This window comes from Labrus bergylta, chromosome 16 (assembly GCF_963930695.1).
Source record: "Labrus bergylta chromosome 16, fLabBer1.1, whole genome shotgun sequence".
Taxonomy (NCBI): Eukaryota; Metazoa; Chordata; class Actinopteri; order Labriformes; family Labridae; genus Labrus; species Labrus bergylta.
The window spans coordinates 13,573,371-13,597,836 of NC_089210.1; the positions used below are offsets into that span (position 1 = coordinate 13,573,371).

The 24,466-nt window shown below is 39.6% G+C and overlaps 2 protein-coding genes across 6 annotated transcripts in view; one reads left to right on the forward strand and one right to left on the reverse strand.

Annotated features, from left to right (window-relative positions):
- Positions 1 to 11,918, forward strand: part of LOC109997529 (thyroid hormone receptor alpha) — a 98,114-nt gene extending 86,196 nt beyond the window's left edge. For all 5 annotated transcript variants that reach the window (XM_065964655.1, XM_065964656.1, XM_065964657.1 and 2 more), the window contains 2 exons: positions 2,819 to 3,077; positions 3,690 to 11,918. In XM_065964655.1, coding sequence (XP_065820727.1) covers positions 2,819 to 3,077; positions 3,690 to 3,940 — 510 coding nt within the window. In that variant the 3' untranslated portion in view covers positions 3,941 to 11,918. The remainder of the gene's footprint in view (positions 1 to 2,818; positions 3,078 to 3,689) is intronic.
- Positions 11,919 to 17,596: 5,678 nt separating this feature from the next.
- LOC109997530 (dual specificity protein phosphatase 3) lies at positions 17,597 to 24,237 on the reverse strand. The gene is made up of 3 exons (XM_020652034.2): positions 23,949 to 24,237; positions 20,219 to 20,451; positions 17,597 to 19,206 (listed from the first exon to the last, which is right to left on the reverse strand). Exons 1-3 carry the CDS (start codon positions 24,125 to 24,127, stop codon positions 18,998 to 19,000), a joined length of 621 nt encoding a protein of 206 aa, XP_020507690.1. The 5' UTR covers positions 24,128 to 24,237; the 3' UTR covers positions 17,597 to 18,997.
- Between the last annotated feature and the right edge of the window lie 229 nt (positions 24,238 to 24,466).

Sequence of the window (24,466 nt, forward strand, 5' to 3'; positions counted from 1 at the left end):
GATCAAAGCCGCATTTAATTTGATTTATACTCAGACTGAAAAGAAATTTCAAACAACCAGAACTCTTCTGCTACCAAAACACTACTCTTTTGTGCAAAGTCAAAAAAAATACTGTAAAGAAAAAGTCCAATAAGTTGTCCTAGTATGAACACAAAGAAGCAGTCAGGGTGTGTCCTGAATCAAACTCTCATCCATGTACTGTAGTTTCCATTCCTTAAATAAAAATCATCTGGTTGTTTACTTCTTCCTAAGCAGTAAATTGAGATTGAGAAACTTCAAGTTCATAAAATATTTACATGATCCTTTACAGAAAGGAGGAAGATTAGGTAGTGATTTCAGACTTTTACTTGTAGGCTTTCTCCAATCATGGTCCCCTTTCACAAGTACTTTTCCTGCAGCCTTTCTCAGCTGCTTTTTCACCAAATCTTAATGCCCCCCCTTCCCCCATGCTGCCATCCCAGCCCCCCTTCTCTTCCTCTCTGGACGAAGCGATGACTCACCACTTCGAGATACTGCACTGCTGTCCTGCTAATCTCCAAGTACTGTCTACCATGTTATTTAAAACAAACGACACGGGCTTTGCTGTGAATTAAAATGATAGCCTGCTGTCTGCAAGGAAGCACTCAAAAATAACTAATAACTAACTATGCTGGGGTTGTTAAAAAAAAAAAAGAAAAAGCTTTAATACCATATCCCACTGTGGGGGAAAAAACACTTCAGTATATATGATACTGAATCATTTTCCTTCCACATATTAAAAGCATCGAAAGCTGTCATTGTCAGCTAGAATTTGTCGGTATTGCAAAAATGAAAAGAATCTTAATGTTTTTCAACCTCTGTGGCAGTGGAAGGCATGACTTCAGTTCTTTTGTGTTTAAGGGTTTCAAAGGAATACTTTCTGTTGTTTGAGGTCAGGTTGTAGAAGGTCAATATCAATAGAAACAAAGTGCACTATGTACATCAAATAAGAGACAGAACAGCCTCTGTTTGGAGGCCCTAGTGTCTACATGGAAGCTAAGCTAAGCTATGTGCAGCTGCAGATGGGGCAATGACTACCATGTTCTTTGGCCTCTTAAAGTCTTCCATGTAAAACAACTGTTCAGTTTATATTTTTGAATATTTAATTATGCCCCACATTTCTATTCAAACAAAGGCCCTGTGTTCCTACTCATGCGCCAAGCTATGCATAATGCAGTTTATATGTCTGCTGTTCAGGTCAGAAAGTGCTGGGGCAAGCGAGGTCTGAAATCAAACTTCACCTTTCTGAAGCTACCACAGTCTGCGCCATGTTTGTGATTTTGCAGACTGTTCAAACAGAGACTGTCCTGGTCAACATAGAGATCACAGAGCTAGCTGCTGAGTGGAAATTACCTCAGGCAGCAGAGACCAGCTGCGATAAATGTATACATTAACACTCCAGGGGCAAGTCAACTTCTGCTCATAATCCTTTCTGGAGAGGATTATGAAAGAGCGGCGCTAAATAATCCAGATAGACACTTTCTACAGAGCACTAATGAACCAATTAATCCAATTAAAATACAACTCAGTGAAAAAATCAACCCCTGTCTCATCTGTTAAAGTAATTCTGGTTTTCTAGGGTTCACAAAATAATCCCCTCCTCTCAACTATTAACAGCATCTCATCATTTTCATTGTATTCTATTTTCTTTCATGCGGAATTTCATTTTATTACCACTGACCCAAAAAGCTGATCTGACACAGCGCTCAATCAAACAATCAATCTTTATTTGTATAGCGCCAATTCATAACAAATATTATCTGGAAACACTTTACAAAAGAGCAGGTCAAGAACATTACTCGTTCATATATTACAACGTTAATCCATCATGAGCTCAACAATTAGCAACAATTAGCAAAGTTACAGTGATGGGCTACAGGGCTGTAGTGTGGTTCCAAAGGAAAGGGCCGTTTTGTCCAAATAAAGCCATGAAAATATCCGAAAGTTTAAAAAAAAATATACGCTGGACTTTCTTCAGTTGGTAAACTACGTACGTGTTTCTGGTGTCCCTGTTTGCGGCGCTAAATAAATTAACTTCTATGTTTGAACCCTGGCTGGCCTCTATAAACATGGACTGTACTGACTGTTATCTGAAGTACGAAGTACACTTCCTATTGATGAGCACCTCATACAACCCCACTTCAAAAAAGCCATCTATCCCTTCAATCCTTAACAACATAATGCCTCAAGTCTCTGCTAATGGTAAGAGCTTCCGAGTTGAAGATATTATTGGATAGTTCGGCTGAAGAGAGTTAGGAATTGTTGGGAGGAGAAAGTGAGGCATGACATGCAGCAAAGGGCAGAGGTCGGATTCAAACCCTAAGGCTGCTGCGACAAGGACTATAGCCTCCTTACATGGGGCATGTGACATAACCATCAGGCTACGGGCACCCCAAGCTTCAGATTTGTTCAGTACTTTAATAACTAAGGTAGTAAAAATGTATTTTGGATTATTTTCCTAAACTACATGAAAACTATTTTAAGATTGTTGGCCTGTTGCATAGAATTTATTTTAAAGATTTTTTGGGGGCTTCTTGGGCCTTTTTTTTAATGCAGAGCTAGGATAGTGGATAGAGTTGGAAATCAGGGAAAGAGAGAGTGGGGAACGACATGTGGGAAAGGAGCCACAGGCTGGATTCGAACCTGGGCCGCCCGCCTTAAAGAGCACGGCCTCCGTACATGGGGCGCGCGCATTAACCACTGCGTCACCAGTGCCCCTTACATAGAATTTCTTTAAACGGTCATGTCAGTTGCTGTCTTATTACTTCTGCTCACTCTGTGTGTTGTTGTTGTTTCCCAGCTGCCTTGTGAAGACCAGATCATCTTGTTGAAAGGCTGCTGCATGGAGATCATGTCGCTGCGAGCCGCTGTACGCTACGACCCAGAAAGTGAGACGTTGACGCTAAACGGCGAGATGGCTGTGAAACGGGAGCAGCTGAAGAACGGCGGGTTGGGCGTGGTTTCGGACGCCATCTTCGACTTGGGAAAGAGCCTGGCTCAGTTTAACCTGGACGACACGGAGGTAGCTCTGATGCAGGCAGTGCTGCTCATGAGCTCAGGTGAGGAGTGTTGATAGAAGAAGAATTTCATCTAAGTTTCCTTTTTCACATTCCTATTCATTCTGATATTTCTAATAATACCATTTATGGTCTTTTATTGAGTTTAAGTTGATTCTTATCTGTCCTATTTCCAGTAAGCAGCGTTTTCCTCAAGCTTAGAATAAAAGATACAGGATAAAACTTACTAAAATATTGAATAACCAACTCATGAATCTTAAATTACACCAAGGCTGTGCTGCTTCAGTTCAGAATACTTAACAGGTTCACAAAATATGTCATAAGATCTGTATGAACACAAAGATCAGTGGCTCCAGTACATATACCATCATTTAATCAATTGTGGGATGAACTTAATTGTAAAATGTTCAATGGAGTCAGCCAATCTGTGTGCACCTTCAGGTGTTGGGTAGTGATTAACAAATGCAACAAATTATAACAAGGTCAAAGTTCCTTTTTGGTCTGAACTCACCCTTACAGCCCTTGTTGTCATCCTAAGATAAGAAATACAAGTAGTAAATTCACTGTTGTAGGAAGCAATTTTCTTCCTGTTAAGTTGGAAATGTTTCATTCACTCAATGTAATCTTCCTCTCTTCTCAATCTTCTCCATTCAGACCGTTCAGGGCTGACCAGCATGGATAAGATCGAGCAGTGCCAAGAGGCCTATCTGCTGGCCTTTGAGCACTACATCAACTACCGCAAGCACAACATTCCCCACTTCTGGCCCAAGCTGCTGATGAAGGTGACTGACCTGCGCATGATCGGAGCTTGCCACGCCAGCCGCTTCCTCCATATGAAGGTGGAGTGTCCCAACGAACTCTTTCCCCCACTCTTCCTTGAGGTCTTCGAGGACCAGGATGTGTGACTTGAAGAGACGATGCCACCCCCTAAAAAAAAGCCTGGACAGAAAAGCGTAGGAATGAAATCGGGGTGTTTTTTTTGTTTCTTTAGTTTTTCAAAAGAGGAAGTGTGTGGGGAAGTAAAAAATTAGTTTTTTTTTTTTTTTTGCTTTTTTTTTGTCCAACACCATCAAGACCCTCCACCTGCCACCAGCAACACACGCCAACATCATGAGAGAGAAACACACTGACAATCCAGCTTTTCTTTTTGTCGTGCTGATAGGTACACACACAGAGTACAAAGCTGTAAACAGTTTAACATATTCAAAGATTCAAATTCCAAACACACTGCCATAAACATTCACTATCTCTATATGCAAACATAAGTCTCTTCAATTAACTCCTCTCACACCCATAAGCTATACTCTGGTCCGACACTAATGCAAAATGAGGGGCTACTCCCACCACATCCACCTCCACCTTTAAAAATCTTTGGGACCTGACCATTAGCTCGTCAGACAACCCCCCGCACCCCTGCCCATCTCCTACACGTCTCCATATCTGCAATGGCTTCCTCCATCTGCACGTGCAGCCCTCCCCTAAGGGTTCTCTTGAGTGTTTGTCGACCTACCTCCTTCACACACTGACCTCTCCTTCTCTTTCTGTCTCTCATACAGTACACACAGAGGAAAACACACTACATCAACGCTCAAAACACACCCATACACTCTTACCTCATACCTCAGAAAATGTTAACCCTAAACCTCTGCTGTGTTGCAGTCGGAACACTTTGATTAAGCCCTTATCTATTTTGTAATTTGTATTAAAAAAAAAACCTGATTAATATTTGTATATATATATATAGCACTACAAAAGTTGCTGTGTGGGTTAATTAAGAAAATTAAGTGTAAAAAAAGTGATGGGAACCTCACGGTGCTTTCTGTGAAGATACTGAATGAAGAGTCTTGATCTAAGATTCACTGTGCGCTTCAAGAAAGAGTGTATCGATGTGTAGAAAGTTACTGTCGTTAAACAGTTCATGCTTATCCTGTGAGCTGAGTTAAATCAATAGTTCACTGCTGAGTTTATCAGAAAAGTTGCTTGATAACTTGCTAAATAAGAAAAAGACTGTATGCTAGCTATAGCACGAGAAAGAAATTGTTAGCGACTAGCCGGTAAGGTATACTGTAGCATTTAGCAGCTAATTTGTAGGATACTTTTAATTTATCACAGCACATAAAGAATTATTATTCTTCCAAACAATTTTACCGCACTACAAAATTGCAATCTTACTGTATAGTAGACTTTTAGGGTGTAATGTCTGAATTTGCACCCAGCCCAAAGGAATGCTATCGTGGCTAACTAAAAGCCTGGTGTTTAAATAGGTAACTGTTTGCTAACAAGTTCAGTCAGTGATTATAGACTTTTCTGCTGCCAACAAATGGCCAAAGCAACCTGTGAAGTTAGCATGTTAGCATACTAGCCACTTCTATTCTTAATTCTTCTTTGGCGTTGCGTTTGGGATAGGGGATCTTGCTCCATATAAATACATTCTTTCAAAACTTCTAGTGCACAGTCAGTAAATATTTTAACAGAAAGCATTTCTTGATTCATTACAGAATTTAATGCAAAATGTTTTGAATTTGGATTTTAAATGTTTAGTAAATAAATATTTTAAGTAATTTCAAAATGAAGTTTTCAGCTGGGCTATATTAAAGTGTTCCCTCTAGAATCATAACACGTTGCAATACTGACAAGTCATGTCCTTAATTATAGTATTGATATATATATATATATATATATATATATATATATATATACATATATTCACTATGTATGTATATATTCTGAGTACATAGGTATTACTGCTAGAATACCTCTCTGACACATACCTCCTGTTTCCATTATCTCTCACACACAAGTATTATGCACACACATCTTCAGTTGTTTTTTGAAGTAATACCTCAGCTTGTTGTCGATGCTCATCCCTCCTTCCTCGTCCATAACCTCTGGGCTGTACCACATCTTCTGTCTCCATGTGTGTATGTGAGTGCTTCTTATCAATGGAACCCTGCCCTGTTGTCGCAACGTAGCCCCGCCTCCTCACCTCCACGCTGTCTTGTGATAGGTTCAGCTCGGGCAGGTGGTGGAGGGGGATGTTGTCACTTACCTCTGCAAACCTAGGCTGCCCCCTGTAACTTGTTTCAAGTTCAGCCTGAAACAGACAGATTCTACCTCACACACCTCTCATCTCAGTGCAGCTGCCCCTCTGTCTGCAACACACTGACATGCATGATATACAAACATACACACATAGTAGACAATGAGTTACCAACATGGACCCGATGAGCATGCTGCTCAGACAACAGTGTACTGCACGTGTATAAAACAGGCCATGGATCATTATTCAACAGCTGACATGGAAGATTTTGTTATTTTCTCCCCTTTTTTCATTTTGACCGCTCATCACCTGGGACCAACAGTCTCTCTGGTTTTGTTTTTATTCAGGAAGCCGGAATGACAATGAGGGCAGGGGTGAATATGTGACATTACAGTGTGCCGATTGAACTTACAGAAACTGTCAGGGGACAACGACAGCTGGAAGCTGGGACTCCAGTGGAAGCCATTTTGGCCTGATCGGGTCAGGCCAATGGACTATTGTGGGTGGTGGACTGGGAGGTGAATAAACAGCAAATGAAGTAAGCAGTAGTCTCCTGTGGATACGGTATCATCCAGAGGGGAAGGAAACGACGAGCGAGCAACTGTGGCGGGGAGCGATGTGACTTTAAAGCAAGCTGAAAGAAAAACCCCCCACATAAAAAAAACGGACCCTCGCACTTTCAGTACATCTCCAAATCCTTCCCCCTCTGTCGCAGCAGAAATGGACGCCGAGCCATTTCAAAGACACTTTGCGACTTTCCTATCCCAGATTTACAATATGAATTAAACACTGCTGAATTAAGCTCCACCAACCACATCCCAAATGCCATCCACTACAAATAACTATCAGGTTTTTTTCTGTTGCACTAGAACCACAATGTCTGTATCCCTTAACGGCCCTCCTTGACCCCTCCCTCTTAATCCTTCTCCCAGACATATTTGTGTTTCTACCTGACTTTAGCAGTCTTAACAATGTTCTCTGAAATATATCTCACACACGAAAACACACACAGTCTCATCTCTTCAGATTACCTGTTGAAACCAACAAGGACTGTGACATGGCCTTCAGATGCCACTACTCTCAGTGTTACTATACTTTCTTTTCTATGTATGTTGCAGGGTATTAAAATAGAATGATAAGCGCTGACTATACAGGGATACACACACACACACACACACACACACACACAGCAGCAGCACACACACAGCAATAGAATGATCAAGCAGTACAGCTTCACGCCCGCCGTCCCGAGGCCCGCTGTGTTTGTACTTAGCTCACTGTGAATGAAAGCCATGCTGCAACCGGGTCATGGCTCATAGCAGGGAACCACTGGCTTAGTAATCCTGACAAGCGTTTGTGCCTCACAGAGGTGGTTATACAGATATACATAATACATTATACAGAAGCATATATTTATAGACATAGATAATATATATAAAAATGTTACAGTTGTTTTATGTGGCATTAGAGCTATCAGCGAGTGACTTTTTGCTGCCAGCTCAAATCGGATCACAAATCTATCTGACCCGTCATGTAGCAGAGGGTTAGCAGAATTCAGTATTGAGATCTGTACAGTTATATTTAAGCATTGTTTCAAGTTGACCTCATTATGATGCTTGTTTGCCTTGTGATGATCACCAACTGACCTTCATCATATACCCATCTTTTCAATACCTCTAAATCACTTCACTATCACAAGAAGTACCTTAAGCAGAACTACTTTTCCTTTTTTTTCCTATTACGGGAATCAGGTCCGCATAGCTCAGTGAAATAAGATTTAGATTTAAGCTGGCAGCAGCACAGCCGCTCTCTCTCTCTTTCTCTCACTCTCTGTCTCTCAGCCAAATGATCACCGGAGAAATCCTCCCCTTGTCCTCTTAAAAAAAAAAAAACACACACCAGCACCACAGAGCACACTGCCTTCAGCCATGATCAGTTGCACCAGCATAAGCAGAGAGACTCAACATTATATTCAGTGACCATACTCCTCACAAAAAAAGCGATATACCTGGACATCACTGCTAGCTGTGATACCGCAGACTGCATGCAAATCTAATCAGTGTTTCAAATCTGATCCTTTAAAAGTGTTGTTTTTGAATCGGGAGTTTTGGAGAGGGACTTGTTTTGCTGTCTGTATGACCTTGGTTGTCTTAGTGACGAGGCAACTGGGCACACAGTGAACAAGAGCACGTTTTGTGTCCCACTACTCAAAATGCTCCGACAGTTCAATGACACAGAGTACTTTTTCTGCTTTAATCTTTAATACAGTGTCTCCTCGTGAAGCTTAAAATGTTTTCCTTCTGTTCATATGAGACATGTGTAATGTCAGAATAGAAAACTGGATTTGCTCAGCTCGGTGCACAGTCTGGGTGGTGCTACAGGAGGCTTATTTGCAGGCAAAGCCAGATGTGAATGTCTCCAGTTTAAAGAGCCACAGAGTAGAAGAGGAAAAAGGTGTTTTCTTTTCACATTAAAGCACCTTTTGACAAAAGCAGCAGTGTTGAGGCCCAGCAGGATTGCCTCAAAAGCTGCATCACTTTCCACACTACAACATAAAACTGAAGTCCTTTTCATAGAGTGACCACAGAATTGTGTTTCCTCACGACGCTCTCTGTCTCTTACATGAAACTTTGATGTTACGTTTACAATTAACTAAAATGTGAACTTGATGCTAAGCTCTGCCGCTGCAGTGTGGCACGAAACTAAAACAACAACTCTCTCACAAGTTGTTTTTTCACAAATAAACTGTGTATACTACTTTCATTACTTACCCAGGGAAAACATCTGTTAGTTAGTCAACAGCATCCTTCCTCATATCTGTCTCCTCCCGTCCTTTCTTTCACTTTCATTTTGTCCCCTGCAATGTTCCCCGTTGAGCTCCCGATCATCCAGCCTTCCTCCTTACATCCTGGTCCCTTTCCAATATTTATTTCACCTTGTCCTCTATGTGTGCACCTTCCTCCTCCCGTCCCACACATGCACACAGTCACAAAAAAAAACCTACCCCAACTCATACTTAGCACTCTTTGGTGGAGAAAGACGACAATCCCTGCAGGAATATGTCCACATGTGGAATGTAAAATACTGAAATTGTACGATTAAAGACACCGTGTGAAGTCACACTCATGTTGTTTTTCGATGTTGTTGATGTTGCTTTTGTTGTGCACCAAGTGTTTATTGTTATGCTTACTCTAGGGTGAATGAGTTTGCAGGTTGGGGTTAAAACCTTAAACAAGTGACAGTCTTCGACTAATGAGTCGTTTTTTATATATATATATATGTATATATATATACATATATATATATGTATAGTATGTTTATAAAAGACTTGTGGTGTGAGGATTGAAAACCATGAACGGTATAAAGCAAGAGTTAAGGTAACTCTGTTTTGGATAGAGGAAAGAAAAAGCTGTTTTTTATGATGATTCTTTTATGCCGGTATTACTTTGCATCTGATTTTCTTGTAAAGTGAATGTCTGTCTATCTGTGTTGATGCTTTATTGTAAGAAATGGCTGTATATGCACTTTTCAGACCATCGTTGGTGCAGTGGTAACTAGTGCTCAAAATGTCACCCAAAAGGTGAGGGTTCAAACCACCTTCAGTTGAACTCATTGAACATCTGAACGGATATTTAAAACATTTCCTGGTTATACTTCATTAGTTCCCCTTATAGTGTACAGTACATTCAGAGTAACTCTGCAAAAAAGACTTCCCTCAGATGCACAATTAGTCAAATCATTGATGTTATCTGAATAATGTTTTGGCATCAAACTTGCTCTGGAGTGTTAAATGGACCAATCGATATGCTGGGAAACTATGGGCTTTATCACATTTGGCCCTTGTTTGGTATAGTAGTATAGTAGGCCTACATACTTCCTACTGAGCCCTAAAATGATCTTAATAAGTCAAGGCATGTACTTTCCCTGAATCCATCTTCTGTCAGCGATAAGAGAAACTGTAGCTAACTAGCTCATGAGCTAGTTTGATATATTTACAACTTCCTAACAGAACAGAATTTTGTTGAATTCAAAGTAAGTTCAGGCTCAGGGCACATCGATTTTATAACAGCTGTAACTGAGCATTAACTAATAAGGAACTTGATGTGATCTGTAGCAAATTTTGAGCAATTAGTCTTTCTTAAAACAGACACTATGCACAATGAACATACATTCATCCATGTTGGAAAACAAGCCACAGGGCCATTTTAATGAATCATGATCCCACGCTTAGCACCAAGCTATTCCCTGATATGATGAGTAAGCATGATTCCCAAACCCTTAGCATGCACATGTCTTAGCTCTAACACCAGACTGATTGCTGTTCTAGACGGTATTGTCTCTACTTCCAGTAGAATTGATGGCTTACTCTCTTAAGTGAAAATGTTGCGTACATTTACTTAAGACTACAGGCTGAAGCCAAATCCATTATTCCATTAGTTCGACTGAAGGTGAATGAACCTGAGCCCTGCTTTTCACAGTTGCTTGGGCTGTATCACTTGCTTAGCTGGACTTTTGCTCTTACCTCTGATCTGGGTCAATGAAAGAAACAGCACCTGAATCATGATATTAGCCTTTGTAAAGCTCAAAAATTAACCTGACCTCAGACCAGGGCTCGCTTTGTGATGTATAAATCTGCCATATATTAATCTCAATGTTGTGACAATAATATTCTCTTGACGGAATACGTCATCGTACAGAAGTAAGTCAACAAAAAAAAAAATCACAAAATAGAAACCAAAAAAAAAGATTTATACAACTATTCATACCTCATTGTACTGCATTGTGCCAGATTGAACAGAGGGGATGTGATCAGTCTCATGCACGGACAACAAACAATGGTACAAACTGTGGAAGAGGACCCAACAGGTGTCTCAGGTCAGCTCAGAGCTCCTGGTGAAAACCTCTCAAAGTGTCTGAAATGTTATAGACTTTTGGTCGAATGCTTACTGGATCCGTTCAGGTTGTAAAATACTTCATTGTGACAATGTAGAAAAAAGTTTGAACGTAACTGCACTAACTTTGTATTGTCAATAATGAATTGATAGCATGGAATATGAAGTCATGCTTTGAGTATTTATCATCAACAGGCAGATATTTATTACTTCTTCTCTATGTGTATTCTGCTCTGACGAACCAAGAGAGGACTGATGCTTCATACAGACAAGAGATGGGGTGAATTAAGTTTGGCCTTTTAAAGAAAATATATCACTCTTAAAAAAAGATAGCCGTCAATGGCACAAAACTAATTTCAACAAGGGTTCTTCTGCCCCTAAAATAGCTTTGAAGAGAGATCTAATCCTTTTCAAGCCCTTCAAATCCAAAAGTACAAATATGCAATTCCATACTTATTTGTGATTCTGTAAATTGTGCCTTGAACAAGAAAGGTTAAAGACCCCAAGTCCTAGACTACAATTCCAATGACGCCAATGTCCTCTCTTGTTTTCAGTCAACGCTCCCTGCAGCTCCCCTTCACAGTGGCTTTATGCAGTAGCACCCGGCCCGGCCCTAATGAGCATATCTGAGAGAAATCATGTGAGGCCCTGCACAGGCAAAAGGCTTTTTTCCTGTTAGCGAAGCGGCCAAACATTTGTTGGCACAGCACAGTGTTGAATGTAAAGCTGAATGAGACGTGGATGGAAACACCCCAGAGCCAGAGTTTTGGTGGTGTATTTGGTGATGCTTGTTGTGGGCTTGTAATGGGCACGGTTGTTGTTTGTCTTGTTTTTTTCTGTGACAAATCATTCATGGCACAATCGGAGAATGGCATCTCAATGGCTCAAAGCTGTTTGTGTTTGTGGCTATGTGACATTCATTTTCGACATTAAAAAAATATTTGATATCAATTTGCTTACTTTGTTGTTTTTTTTCAGCTGCTTGACAGTCTACAGCTTACTCTTCTCAACACACTGACTTTGACTTCCTGTTTATTACATGAATTTAGATTTTGGTATTTAAATGAACTTGAAGGTTTTGGAGCTAAGTGTTATGTAACTCATCTCCAGGGCTGGACTGGCCATCTGGCACACCAAACACTTTCCCAGTGGGCCGAAGTCAATTTTGGTCCAACAATTTTTTTTTTTTTTCTTGTTCAACAAGCCATAAAAAAGAAAAGTCAGCTTATTTATATTTTGATTGTTATCTGGAATTATGTCAGCCCAATCACACCTGTAAGCCCCTCCCCCTTTGATCTCAGTGCCAAGGCAACTGAAAACACAAACACCTCAGTGGCCGGCGCTAAGTATCTCCTCTATGCATCTGGGCAGCAAACTAAACTTATGTGTATGAGAAGCAGTCTTCACGATTAAGTCTTCTGTGACATTCTTACTTTGTGTATCTTTGTATATATGTGTGTGTGTAAATGGACTTGTATAGTGCTTTTCTTGGGTTCTGACTACTCAAAGTGCTTTCCTGCCGGAGTAAACACCTACTCATTCTGACTTATTCACATACTGATGGCAGATGATGCTATGTAATGTGTCCATCAGTATTATGCAATCCCATTCATGCGCTGCCTACGAATCAGTGGGAGCAACTTGGAGTTAACTCATCTGACATGAAGGCTGCAGGAGCTGGGGATCGAAACAACCCCAACCTTCGGGTTGAGAGTTGATTGACTCTACCAACTGAGCCTCAGCTGTGTGTGTGTGTGTGTGTGTGTGTGTGTGTGTGTGTGTGTGTGTGTGTGTGTCTGTCTGTCTGTGTGTGTGTCTGTGTGTGTGTGTGTGTGTGTGTGTGTGTGTGTGTGTGTCTGACTGTCTGTCTGTTTGTATGTGTGTCTGTCTGTCTGTCTGTGTGTGTGTGTGTCTGACTGTCTGTCTGTTTGTATGTGTGTCTGTCTGTCTGTCTGTGTGTGTGTGTGTGTGTCTGACTGTCTGTCTGTCTGTTTGTCTGTATGTCTGTTTGTGTGTGTGTGTGTGTGTGTGTCTCTAATAAATACATTACAATAATGTTTTGTTTTTTTAAATCCACAGACTGCATTAGAGAAAAGAACATCCAGTCGGTCCTCACACACAAACACGCATGATATTTTATATTGTTTTGCAGGCCTGACAGTTATTACACAATCAAAGTCACTAATGTCTGTGTCATCTTCCTTTAAGTGACTTCAGATGCGGTCATGAGGCTGGGTGGTGTGTGATTGATTGACGTGGGGGTCTGGGCCACGGACGAGACAGATTTTTTTGTCCCCGCCCAGCTGAGCTCACTAACAATGTCCTTAGCTTAATAGGAAACAATCACCACAGGACATTCAAATTCACTTTTTTTGATTTCACAGGAACTCAAACGGTAAACGCAAATTCCCAAAGTTGTCATTGTATTTGATTAAGTGCATCTTTATGGAAATGAAAAGCATTGTTGAAAGGAGCACTCCCGATGATGATACTGTGCTTGAACATTTTGAGTCGTGGGTTATCTACAGGGCACTTCTTCTTAATTTGGAAACAGACTACTAAATAATTAAGAACTCTGAGACTCATTAAAGCCACCCCGTATCAAATGTGTTTAAGGGTTGTCATAGAGAGGATGATGTAACATTGAGCTGCTTTGCTCTCCACCAATCCTTCCTAGAACACCCACACCCACCCAACCCCCCAAAGACACGAGAGGGCACAGCTGGTACAGACTGGCATGGTGTGTGGGTGTGTGTGGGTGTGTGTCTGTGTATGTGTGTGTGTGTGTGTGTGTGTGTGTGTGTGTGTGTGTGTGTGTGTGTGTGAGAGAGAGAGAGAGAGAGAGAGAGAAACACAGACACAAATTGATAGTCATCAATGTGACATGAATCATCAGTTGTACAGTTGTAGATTTTTCCCCTCAGATCTGCAACCAAATGAAACCAAATGAAAGTGCACTCAGCACAGCTCTAAAAATAGACCAGTGTAATGTAATGATGCTCGTATTCACTGACATTGCTCATAAATTTGATCTCTTTTGCAAATTTGGAGAAAGGCACGTGCTCAGGTCATGCACATGCTTACATAAGATTCATAAATGCGTGAATGATTTGATTATATAAAGAAAATTCAACATGCTTAGGGATGGTTTAAAAAATAAATAAAAAAACATTAGCTTCAATATGTATTTTATGAAGTTGCGTCCACATTGTGGGATTATTTACTGTTATTGTTATTAATATTTAACCATGAGCTTGTTGTTAACTCCTCTTGTTTCCGTTCTGTGGAACAGCTTTACATTTTGGGGAATTTGCGTATTCCCAAAGCAACAAAGATAACAAAACAATGACAAGAAGCCTGACGCTTGTTTATATGACAGATCTGATGCTATTGTCAACTGCAGATAGGCTCATCTTAAATCCCCCCACCAGCAACTCTATATCTCTAGAGTAACATTGAAGTCAGGGTCAGAGGGTACATCTCAGGAATCACTGTTTCCAGACAGGATATAGAGCCTTCACAAACTGGACCCTTTATTCAAAACACCAATTCAAATCTACACGAATAAGTCTAAGGCAGAAACAACAAGAAAAAAAGCAACATCACATTTCAGCACATCATTCATAGCCTACTTATGCCTACTAGCCATGCTAGCTGTTGCAGAGTCATCCTGTCAACTGCTATTCCTGTGAAAGAACAGTACTAAGAGAGAAAGGAGCAGCCAAAAACCTTTGAAAAAGTACAACGTTTCTGCCAACCACAGCTGTGTGTACTACTGAGCAGTAGCTCAGTCTGTAAGGATACCAAAGTATGGAAGTTGGTCTGGTTGTTGGAGAGGTGCCAGGTCACTTCCACAGAACTGCCCATGTGCAAGGCACCGAAACCCCAAAATCTCTGACGGGCTCCCTGTGTAGCCTCACTCGGACATTAATGCATGTCCACATGTTCTGTTTGTGCATGTGTGTATTTTGCGGGGTAGCAAGCGTGTTAATAATAGAATGTAAACCTGAATTTCCCCTCTGGGATCAATAGTGTACATTTAAAAAATAACAAAAAGGAATATCAGCAAGCTAACATGCTACAAATAGAGGATTTAGCAAATAAGCTAAAAGTGTGAGGGCACTCACTCTTCCTGCACAGTGAGAGAGAGAGAGAATCAACTCACTGCAGTCAGGTGTGTGTGGCACTGATTGGCTTTGATTAAGCTCATGTGGTGTGGGGAGTTTTTATATACTGTGAGTCTCCAGTGTTCTACTCTGACTCATGAAAGGTTCTCCCTGCGGTTTCTCGAGTTGTTTGTGTGTATCTTTAAACACCAACCAAGAACTTTGTGTATTAGATTTCCATGGCCTGTCTCATAGTATAACTTGGGGTGCCGCTGCTCGACAGCAGTGATTTAGTTAATCATTTTCGGTGCATTTTTTCATTTAGGAAGCCTGTTGTGGCTCTATACAGTTTAGTTGTTTTTCCCCTTTCCAATCTATCACTATTGCGATTGTGTGGTTATTCTTTTGGGATAACTTTAAGACACCCCTGGGTCCACACCTGCGCCCCAATTCCCCCCCCCCCCCCCCCCCTTCCTGACACAAATTGTGGATGTTCAGATTCTAGCATCCACATTCTGAAACTATCACGTATAATTTGCGTTAACTTGTTCCTGATTTGAATTTAAGGCATATGAAGTTTGCACTTTTTATATATTAATGTTTAAATCCATTGCTTCATGTTTTATGACAGCCCCTCAGCATCATTTTGACTTTTTTCTGGATGCTTTGTTTATCATTTTATTTCCATTTTGCCACAATGTAACCTGGTGTATTCAGATATGTTAGGTTTAGTGCCTAAAAGTGGATCCAAATGTTTGGACACAAATGCTCTCATGTACCGAGGATCAACATGTTGCAGTCATGCTTCCATACACACTTCCACCTGCACTGACTCAATCACATAGACTCACTAGAAAACACATGGCTCCCCCACCCTAAGGGGTTCATTGATGCAGACTGGTGTTATGTAAGAGAGTTACTCTCCTCTCCTGACAGACATGGCCTTGTGTCAACTGCATGTGTCACACGAGGACAGAGATAAAGAGAGGGACACATGGAGACACAGAGGTGAAGAGACATGAAAGTATGAATGTGTATGTAAAAAATCTTAGCTTTTAAACTTTGGAAAACAATTTGTTCAGCCGTGTTTTCTTATACTAAGAAATATAGTTACATCTGTCACAGGATGTTTGACGATGTTCTAAAAGGGTTATCATGATGTCACACTTGACAATGTTCCATCAGAGCACATTGTTTTGTGATTTACAGAGATTACTGTGAGTACAAAAACAATCCAGTATAAGTCTTGTGTTTCTAATGCGTAGTGTAAGTTAGACTCATTCAAGGTTACATCAATTTAAAAAAAAAAAAAAAAAGCTTTTGGAAGGGAACATGTACTTTGAAGTCATCACCCTTCAACAGTCGTCCTACTGCGCCCTCTACAGGACACAGAGGTTACTAACCAGCTCCTATCTACTCACACTAAATGTAGGACAAGTACACTCCACACCCTTGACAGTCTCCTGACTGTGATGACTACTTCAGAAATCAGTTGAAAGCATGTCTGTTCAGAGAGACTTATGGTGAAAAAACTGTTTGCTGTCCTTTTTGCCCGTTTGCTTTTGGATTTGTATGATTTCTCAGACTGCCTCCTTGTGTAGAACCTTTATTTTGTCAGTAACTACCAAAAGAAAAAGTAAGCTTCTACATTTACCCGGCTCTCATGTATCTGAGTCTTTGAGTGGGTTGAGTCTTAGAGAGCAAGCCAAACCAAAATGACCATTTCTGAAGTTACATGGCCTGAAAGCTCGACTTGACTTTGCTTGAGAGAGTCCCTGAAAGCCTTAATGAAAGCTATATTATCCTTTCGCACCTAGCTGTGAACTATTCTTGAAACATAATCAAAGAATGGAACATTTGGGTAGGCTTGTTTATCCTCAAAGCTACTGTGAGGAACTTTCATACTGTGTTGATTTTAGAGACACCTGGGAACACTTGTACCTAATATCTATTTTCTGATATGGTCCTGTACATGTATCTGTATTTGAAACACAAATTCCCTTCCTGCTTTTTTAACAGCCAAACATATTACTCACTGTAAATATTTGGCAGTAAGTCAATTAGTCTGGCACCTACCCTGTCGCAGTACTTTCAGGCATTAACAAATACAGAAATAGTCAATCTTGTCAATTCTGGTCTTATTTGCTTTTGAAGGTCACATAGGGACATCTTTATAAATATCATGTTTTCCCATGACCAGTCAAAAACTCCTCACAGGAGCTTTAAAGAAGAATTCATTTTGGGATAATCGAAAAATGCTATATGATATAAAACTAGCCTAGCTTAGCAGATTTCTTACCTCTCAGCTGCCCTGTTCCTCAACTTGTGTTTTTTTTTGTAGCTACAGCTTTCTGCATTTTAATTTAGTTTAAACTCTTTAAACCCCTAAGTGTGACCTACTGATTTTTTTTTTTTTTAAATTTACAACGGATAGGATATATGACAGTCATCTTCTGACAAAAAAAATCAGTGTGCGCTGAATGTCATCTCCCCAATCAAAGATCCCCAAAAAAAGAAAATGTACCACGTTCTTTTCAGTTTATTACTTAACATGTGAAAAGAGAGAGCAACAACAATCCCAAGTGTCATTGGATAAAGTGCACTTCATAAAAGCAGTCTCATAACCTGAGACTTAATGAGAGCCGACTGACATGACCAATCACATCACATCCTACCTAGGTAATGCACATGATGATTCACAAGTTACAGGCCTTATAATGCACATAGTGATAAACGATGCACACACAATAATGCACACTGTGACTCTGCATTGTACATAGCTACATACTATGTGTGTTGAAAAAAAACACTTTCAGTCAAACATACATTAAATAGCATGCTGCTGCACAATAGAAAAATTAATATACTCTGACACACAAATGTAAACACGTTACAGTGTAAAAAGTTTGATTAAGAAGTTATCCAATAACATAAGTGGCAAAGCTTTATCACAATCTTGGCAGTGTTTGAGTGACAAACATAGACTTCTTACCAAACTCAGCGTGCAAGTATTAAATAATACATTTCCCAAAATGCAGAGCTGTTCCTCTATTTTTCTCCAATAATGTCTGACCAGTGTCATTGAACTATCTTTAATTTAATGCACTCTGCTGCGTAAAATATCATAAGTTCCTATAAAGCAACATAACAACATGTTACATTTTTAGGCAGGTTTTAGGCAGTGAAGATAAAAGATTCAGAAGTTGTTTTTTTTTACACTAGACATACTAGACAAAAATATCTCCTTATCATCCTGTACTATCCTGAAAATCTGGTTCAATATGAGAAGAAATCACAGTGTCCACTAGATATCTGGCTGGGACAGAGAGATTTGGCAGTGTGTGCAGGAGTGAGGCTAAGACAAAGACAACATTGCCAGGACGAGAGGAGATGGAGATGGAGGGAAGACAGGCTGAATATTAAGAGGCGATAGACAGAAAGTTCCACCATCTTTTTTTCTCACCAGTTCCCACAATGAGTGTCTTTACATACATACTAACAAACCTCTGAAATGTAGATTGTGTCTCCTGGATTAATTAAAACACAGTAACTATACAGAACATTGCTTATAAATCTAGTATTTGGAATATAATTAAAGTGTCTGTATGTCACATTTTTGTGCACCTGGATTTACACATTACATTATATGATCAGCACATCACCAGTGTTGGATGAAGCACAATTAAAAGGCTATAAATACATTTCTTAAGTTTCTGTGTGAGACCTACTATTTTGTTTCAAACATACACTCAATGCTGTCAGCCTTGAAATGTGTTTCACTGTCTTCTACCCTCACTTCCAGAACATTCCCTCACAGATGTGCGGCTTGTTTAAGTTGTAGAACAAGTGAAAGAAAGTGATGTGCAATGAACACATACTTTTGTTCTCAATAACAGACTTGTCTATCTGCTTCTTGGATCGGTTTCATTTGTTCCAGAACTTTCCCTCAGCAGCCAGCCTCTGGTTCAGCAGACAGAGCTGCCGCAGGAAGCCGTCGTTGGGTCCGATCTCTCTCTTCTGCCGCACCATGGCCAGAGCGGTGTGAACGTCCATGTTTTGGCGAAGCATCAGGTAAGCTATGACTAAGCTGGGTGATCGACTGTAGCCTTCCCTGCAATGAACGTACACTTTACCTGCAGGAGGAAGGAAAGCAAGTTTTACTTTGATCGAACCAACAACAGTAGTATGGGAAATCTTAGTTGTAATTTATGTATGTATTTATGTTTGATATAAAAAAAAAAAGGTTTAACAGACTAGAAATGTCTTTGCCTAAAGAATAAATAAATAGATAATTTGTGTTTATAAAACCATCAAAGAGTGCAGCCTCAATATTGATCTTAAACATTAGAAGACTGTGTCTATTGATTAGAAAAGCCAACATCCATGTCCCAATTGCATTCTGCATTCTAGAGGCCTATTAAAAAATATTCTCATTGTGCAAAGAAAGTGCTGTACAGAAAAAATAACAAACACAGAAAAACAAAAACAAGGGAAAAAAGAAACTACTGTATAAGTTACATAAAGGAGAGTTGAAATAGTTAAATGACTGAGTGATCAACAGGAAGTACCCGAGTATTAAGAGTGAAAAAACCATAGACTGTAAATATTAAACAAAAAATCAAAAAGAAGTATGTCATGAGTTAGGGTTAAGCTCATATTTTGTTACATTAGAAAATTGTTTTTTTTTTTTATTAAAGGTCACATATTATGAAATTATTATTATTATTATTATTATTATTATTATTATTATTATTATTGTTATTATTATTATTATCAAATACAGGACCAGAGTGGATTTCTAACAAGAAACTTCATAGAGATGTTTTGGAGACCTCTGAGACTTATTTAAACTGGTTGAAAAGAAGTGTGATCTTTAATTCAATTCTTGAGGAGGGAGTTAAAAGGGGGTGGGTTGAGAACCCCCAAACTGCAAGGCATATATTATTGCATTTTATTGAAAATGATGCATGGCTATAAGGAGCTCCCGCTAGTTTTTTAAATTTTATTTGTATGCACACTTACATTTTGGAGTATTGTTCACTATTCTGGGTCTAAAAATCAGAACCATGAAATCAAAAAGGAAATCATTTACAAAGGGAGAAACAAACAAGAATTCAGCTTTAGTTATATCTGCTATCCTCTGACCTTTTCCGTTCTTGTAAGCCATGGCCTTTTCAATGAAGTCTGCAGCCTCCTCAAAGTAAACGCTGATGTCGAAGTGGTCCGTGTCGCTGGCTGCTACTCCGTGGTAGATGATACCCGTGCCGGCGTACCACTCGGCGTTGGTGTTGACGTGCATGAACGAGTTTCCTTCTGCTGCGTTCAGGATGTGCGTGATCCCCAAGCGCTTCAGACGCATCACATTCATTGCCACAAACCTGCAGCATATTGGGAAGCAAACAGATACACTAGTTTGTTTATACAAGAGTTTGTTTCACACTTACTTAGAGACAAGATACAATGTGATAGTTTGTACTTTTGCACTGAAGCTAGTCTGCAATAAGCTCTCAAGCAACTCTACCTGGATCATTTCACAGATCAATGTTTTATAATTTACAATGCTAGATAACCATGTTTCAAACTGTGATAAATAGAAAACCTGTAAAAAGATTTAAAAAGGATTACTTGAGAGCTCATATGGCTCTATAAGCAACGCTCTTTTGTTTAAATTAAAGAGGACACATTGGCCTGTGGTCTAAATGAAACATCTGTGCTGTGCTTTGGTCCCAGTGACATCACTAATTCGCTTGTGATAATAAAAAAATGGCGGACCTGTGCAAAAGTTTTGCTCGAGGCGGGGGGTGAAGTCCATGGGTGAAGATACCAGGGGAGGGGAGGGGAATTTTTTTTTACCAGAATCCCACTGATGTCACAAAGAGCAAATTTCAAACTGAGCTTTTTTCTCTGTGTTGTAAGACTTATGCAGACCACAAACAAAGGACTGGATGGGTTTATTTCACATTTTGTGGGTCGGTAGACACTCAGGTTACCCAAATATATGTTCTAAAACACTGTAGAAGTGGATTTTTCATAATATGTCCCCTTTAAAAGTGCACACGTTTCTGCTCCACTTTACAACTAAAGAATATCAACACATCTTTGTGGTGCAATGATGAGAACGTAACCTTTCTCTGAGTATGCATTAAGCAAACAGAAATGCAATTTTTCATCCTGTTTGCTACATGTCCTTCCATCTTTTGTGGTTTCACTGTTCTTTTTTTAATATAAATAGGACATTTTGTTCACCTCTATTAGCACCTCCATCTGTACGTTCAGTTAAACAAACGTCTCACATTGAATTATGCCTACATTCGCATTCCGTTTGCAGACTTTCTTATATTCAGGTACATTTGTTTGGAAACTGCCTCTGGATTACTTAATGTCATGAAAAGTGAAAAAGTGACATGAAATGTGGAGTTATAGAAACATGGGACATCAATTAAAGTGTAACTGGGAGATATCCCGTTATTAAATAAAAGACACTTTAGTCCTATTGTTTTTTAAAACAGCTTGTGTGTGCCTCCGAATGAAGGATTTTATTTTTCCTTTACCCTTTTCTTTTTCTTTCATAAAAAAAAAACCCTGTTTTGATATGGAGATCTGCTGCTTCTCACTGTGAATCTCTGGGTTTGCTGCTCCACTTGGCACCTCCTGCCTCTTAGATGTGGAGAGCTAAAAATAGAGGCGATGCACACTGGTGCAACGTCATTCCTCCCAACACACACACATGCATGCACACACCCACACACACACACATAAAAGTCTAGCAGGCTTCCAGACTGCAGAGTGGAACCAGGATAGAAAAATCAAAACAGTAATATTTGTTCAGACGGAAAGATGCACAGTGAACATTATCTCCACAGATGATGATGCATTAGTGTGTTCCAGTCTATATTTGCTATATTGATTTGCTCTCTGAACAGATACACGTGTTTCTGCTCTGTCCTTTATGACTCCTTTATGAAGGCGCTGGAGAGGCTTTGTCGATTAAAATGCACCACCATGACTCACTGTGCTGGAAATCAATCTTCTAAAAGCTTCTTTTATAAAGCTTTTAGAGCTGACCATTTAATATTTAGAACACACTCGTAAGCCTGATGTGAAGCTCAATATACTGCATGTTGCTAAATGTTTGTGAACAAGCTTTTTCTACTGATAACTCTGTAAGGAAATGCTGTGCTTCTGACTTTTTGTAAAGTTGGTTATAACCCCTAATGGAGATATATGTCATTATAAATTATGCTTGGTGTTATTACAATCTTAGAAATGATTTAGCTTGGCCTAAAAGTTTATTGCAATAAGTCCCTGTCGTATTCAAATCCAGTCTCTTGAAAGAAATCTACTTTAAACACATTATTACATTTAATGACCTCACGCAGCACCACAGAAATACATTTATAGTATACAAATCATCATTTTTCTTCAAATTAAATGTTTATGTTTTCAGTTAAACCAATGTAAGGTGTAAAGTCACCCCATAATGTCAAACCTTTATATTAGGCTAACTGGATAAAGGATAAAGGAGACTTTCTTGTTTTTTTTTTTAACGTCCTTGTGCTAAGCTAGTTTGCTGATGTTAGCTTCAATTAAAGCAGAATAGTGACCTATTCTTTAGCACATGATAATTAGTTTGCACAGTAAGTCTACTTTATTGCATTTTGGTAAAGTTGAGCGACTGTTATTACTTTTTCTTTTCATTTCTTTTCTAATTAAAGCAGAAGCGTTTTTCTGGCTCTCAGTTGCCAATGATATTAGATCCTACTGTCACTTCCCATAATTCAACTTGGTATTGTATGTCTCTAAACTCTCACTTCTTAGTAACAAATAGAGACTGTTTATGGAATTGATTAAGCCTCTTAATTTCAAAGGTAAAACCAATATGGAAGTGCCTTAAACCTGCATTTGTCCTATTGGAAAGTAGGGTCCAACTCTACTGGTTGCTATATTCTGATTTTATGTCAGTCATTAAGAAAATTAACTTTTTCCCAATGTCCAAAATTGCAAGTTTCAAGTCTTCCTTAGCAGTAAAATATCTGTTTTGTCAATGATGATCTCATGTAGAGAATGGTAGGCTTCAGGGTGTTGCTACCTGTGTTTCTGTTTTAGGCTAATATTAGCAGCGACAGAGATGCAGAATGATAATAGCACAGACTGAAATGTAGGTCACTTTGGATGTTTTAATTCAAGGGGTATAATTGGTTAAGAACTCAAGCTATTTTTTGAAATCTTCCAGCCCTGACAGCTCTGTCTTCCTCCCACTCTGTTCCATTTTGCCTTTTTATAACATAGCTAACTCTTTAAAAATTTAAACAGGCTTCTGATGCAACCCCAGTGACTCTGTTTGTGTGAGACAGGGGTTTAAACACACTTCATATCAATGATTTAAGTGCCTATGAAGGTCCAGCACTGAGTTCATTATCTCTTTGTAACATGACATGTTTTCCTGGAACATACTACTCCAGAGTCAGAAAGAAAAATGATGCAGGAAATCCTCATGAATAAACATATTTGTACTTGATTGATGTCAGTTATGATCCTGTAGGCTACTGCAGGTGCATTTTGTCATCTGTTGAGAAAGACAACAAATAAGGCAGCCTACTGTCAGGCTCATTGCAGTTATCTGGGGGGGAAATCACACAGACATCACATTACCTGGTACATGGAGATCATTCTATAAGTATGGCTGAGTGGTGATCAAATTGGAACTGATTGTTAATTGATATAAAAATACAGAATCTATGGGGACTGATAACGGTGCATGTTTTTTTTTTTAAATTTAAATAAAGGCATCTTATTCTACTAGGCTATAGCCTTTTTTTTTTCTATGTGAAAAAATATCAAATATGCAATATTGTAGGTTAGTTTTATCACTCACGCATTGCCCACGTAGATCCTCGGGTAAACCTCGTGGAAGTGTTTTGTCGGCCAGCTGTAAAAGCCGCAGTCGTCCGTCAACAGATCATTGAGTTGCTGGAGAGTCACCTCGAAGCTCGACATGTCGAATCCGTCCTGAGCCGCTGCTACCTTCACCTGTTGGTTGTGTTTATTCTTCATAGCAGTTCCAGCAGACAGTGTGTGGTGAATGTGACAGACAGGTGTTGGTTTACCCACCCGACGATTGGCTGCAGCTCTCCGGGTCGCCAGCAGCTCTGCTCAGTGTTGTGAAAACAACCCGGATACGCAGGGCCGGCCCGGGCTTTTCTATGGGCAGTGGTTCCCATAAAAGGGGGACCCAAAGACACAACTTCACTTCTTCATAAGCCAAAGTTTGACTTCAGAAGTATTGTAAGAAACATCCAACTAATGGCAACTGTAGGCTAAGTGTTTCTTTCATGTTTTTTTTGTGCAAGAATTTTATCAAGCCCTCCCAACCAATAGAATTGTGATTTTTTT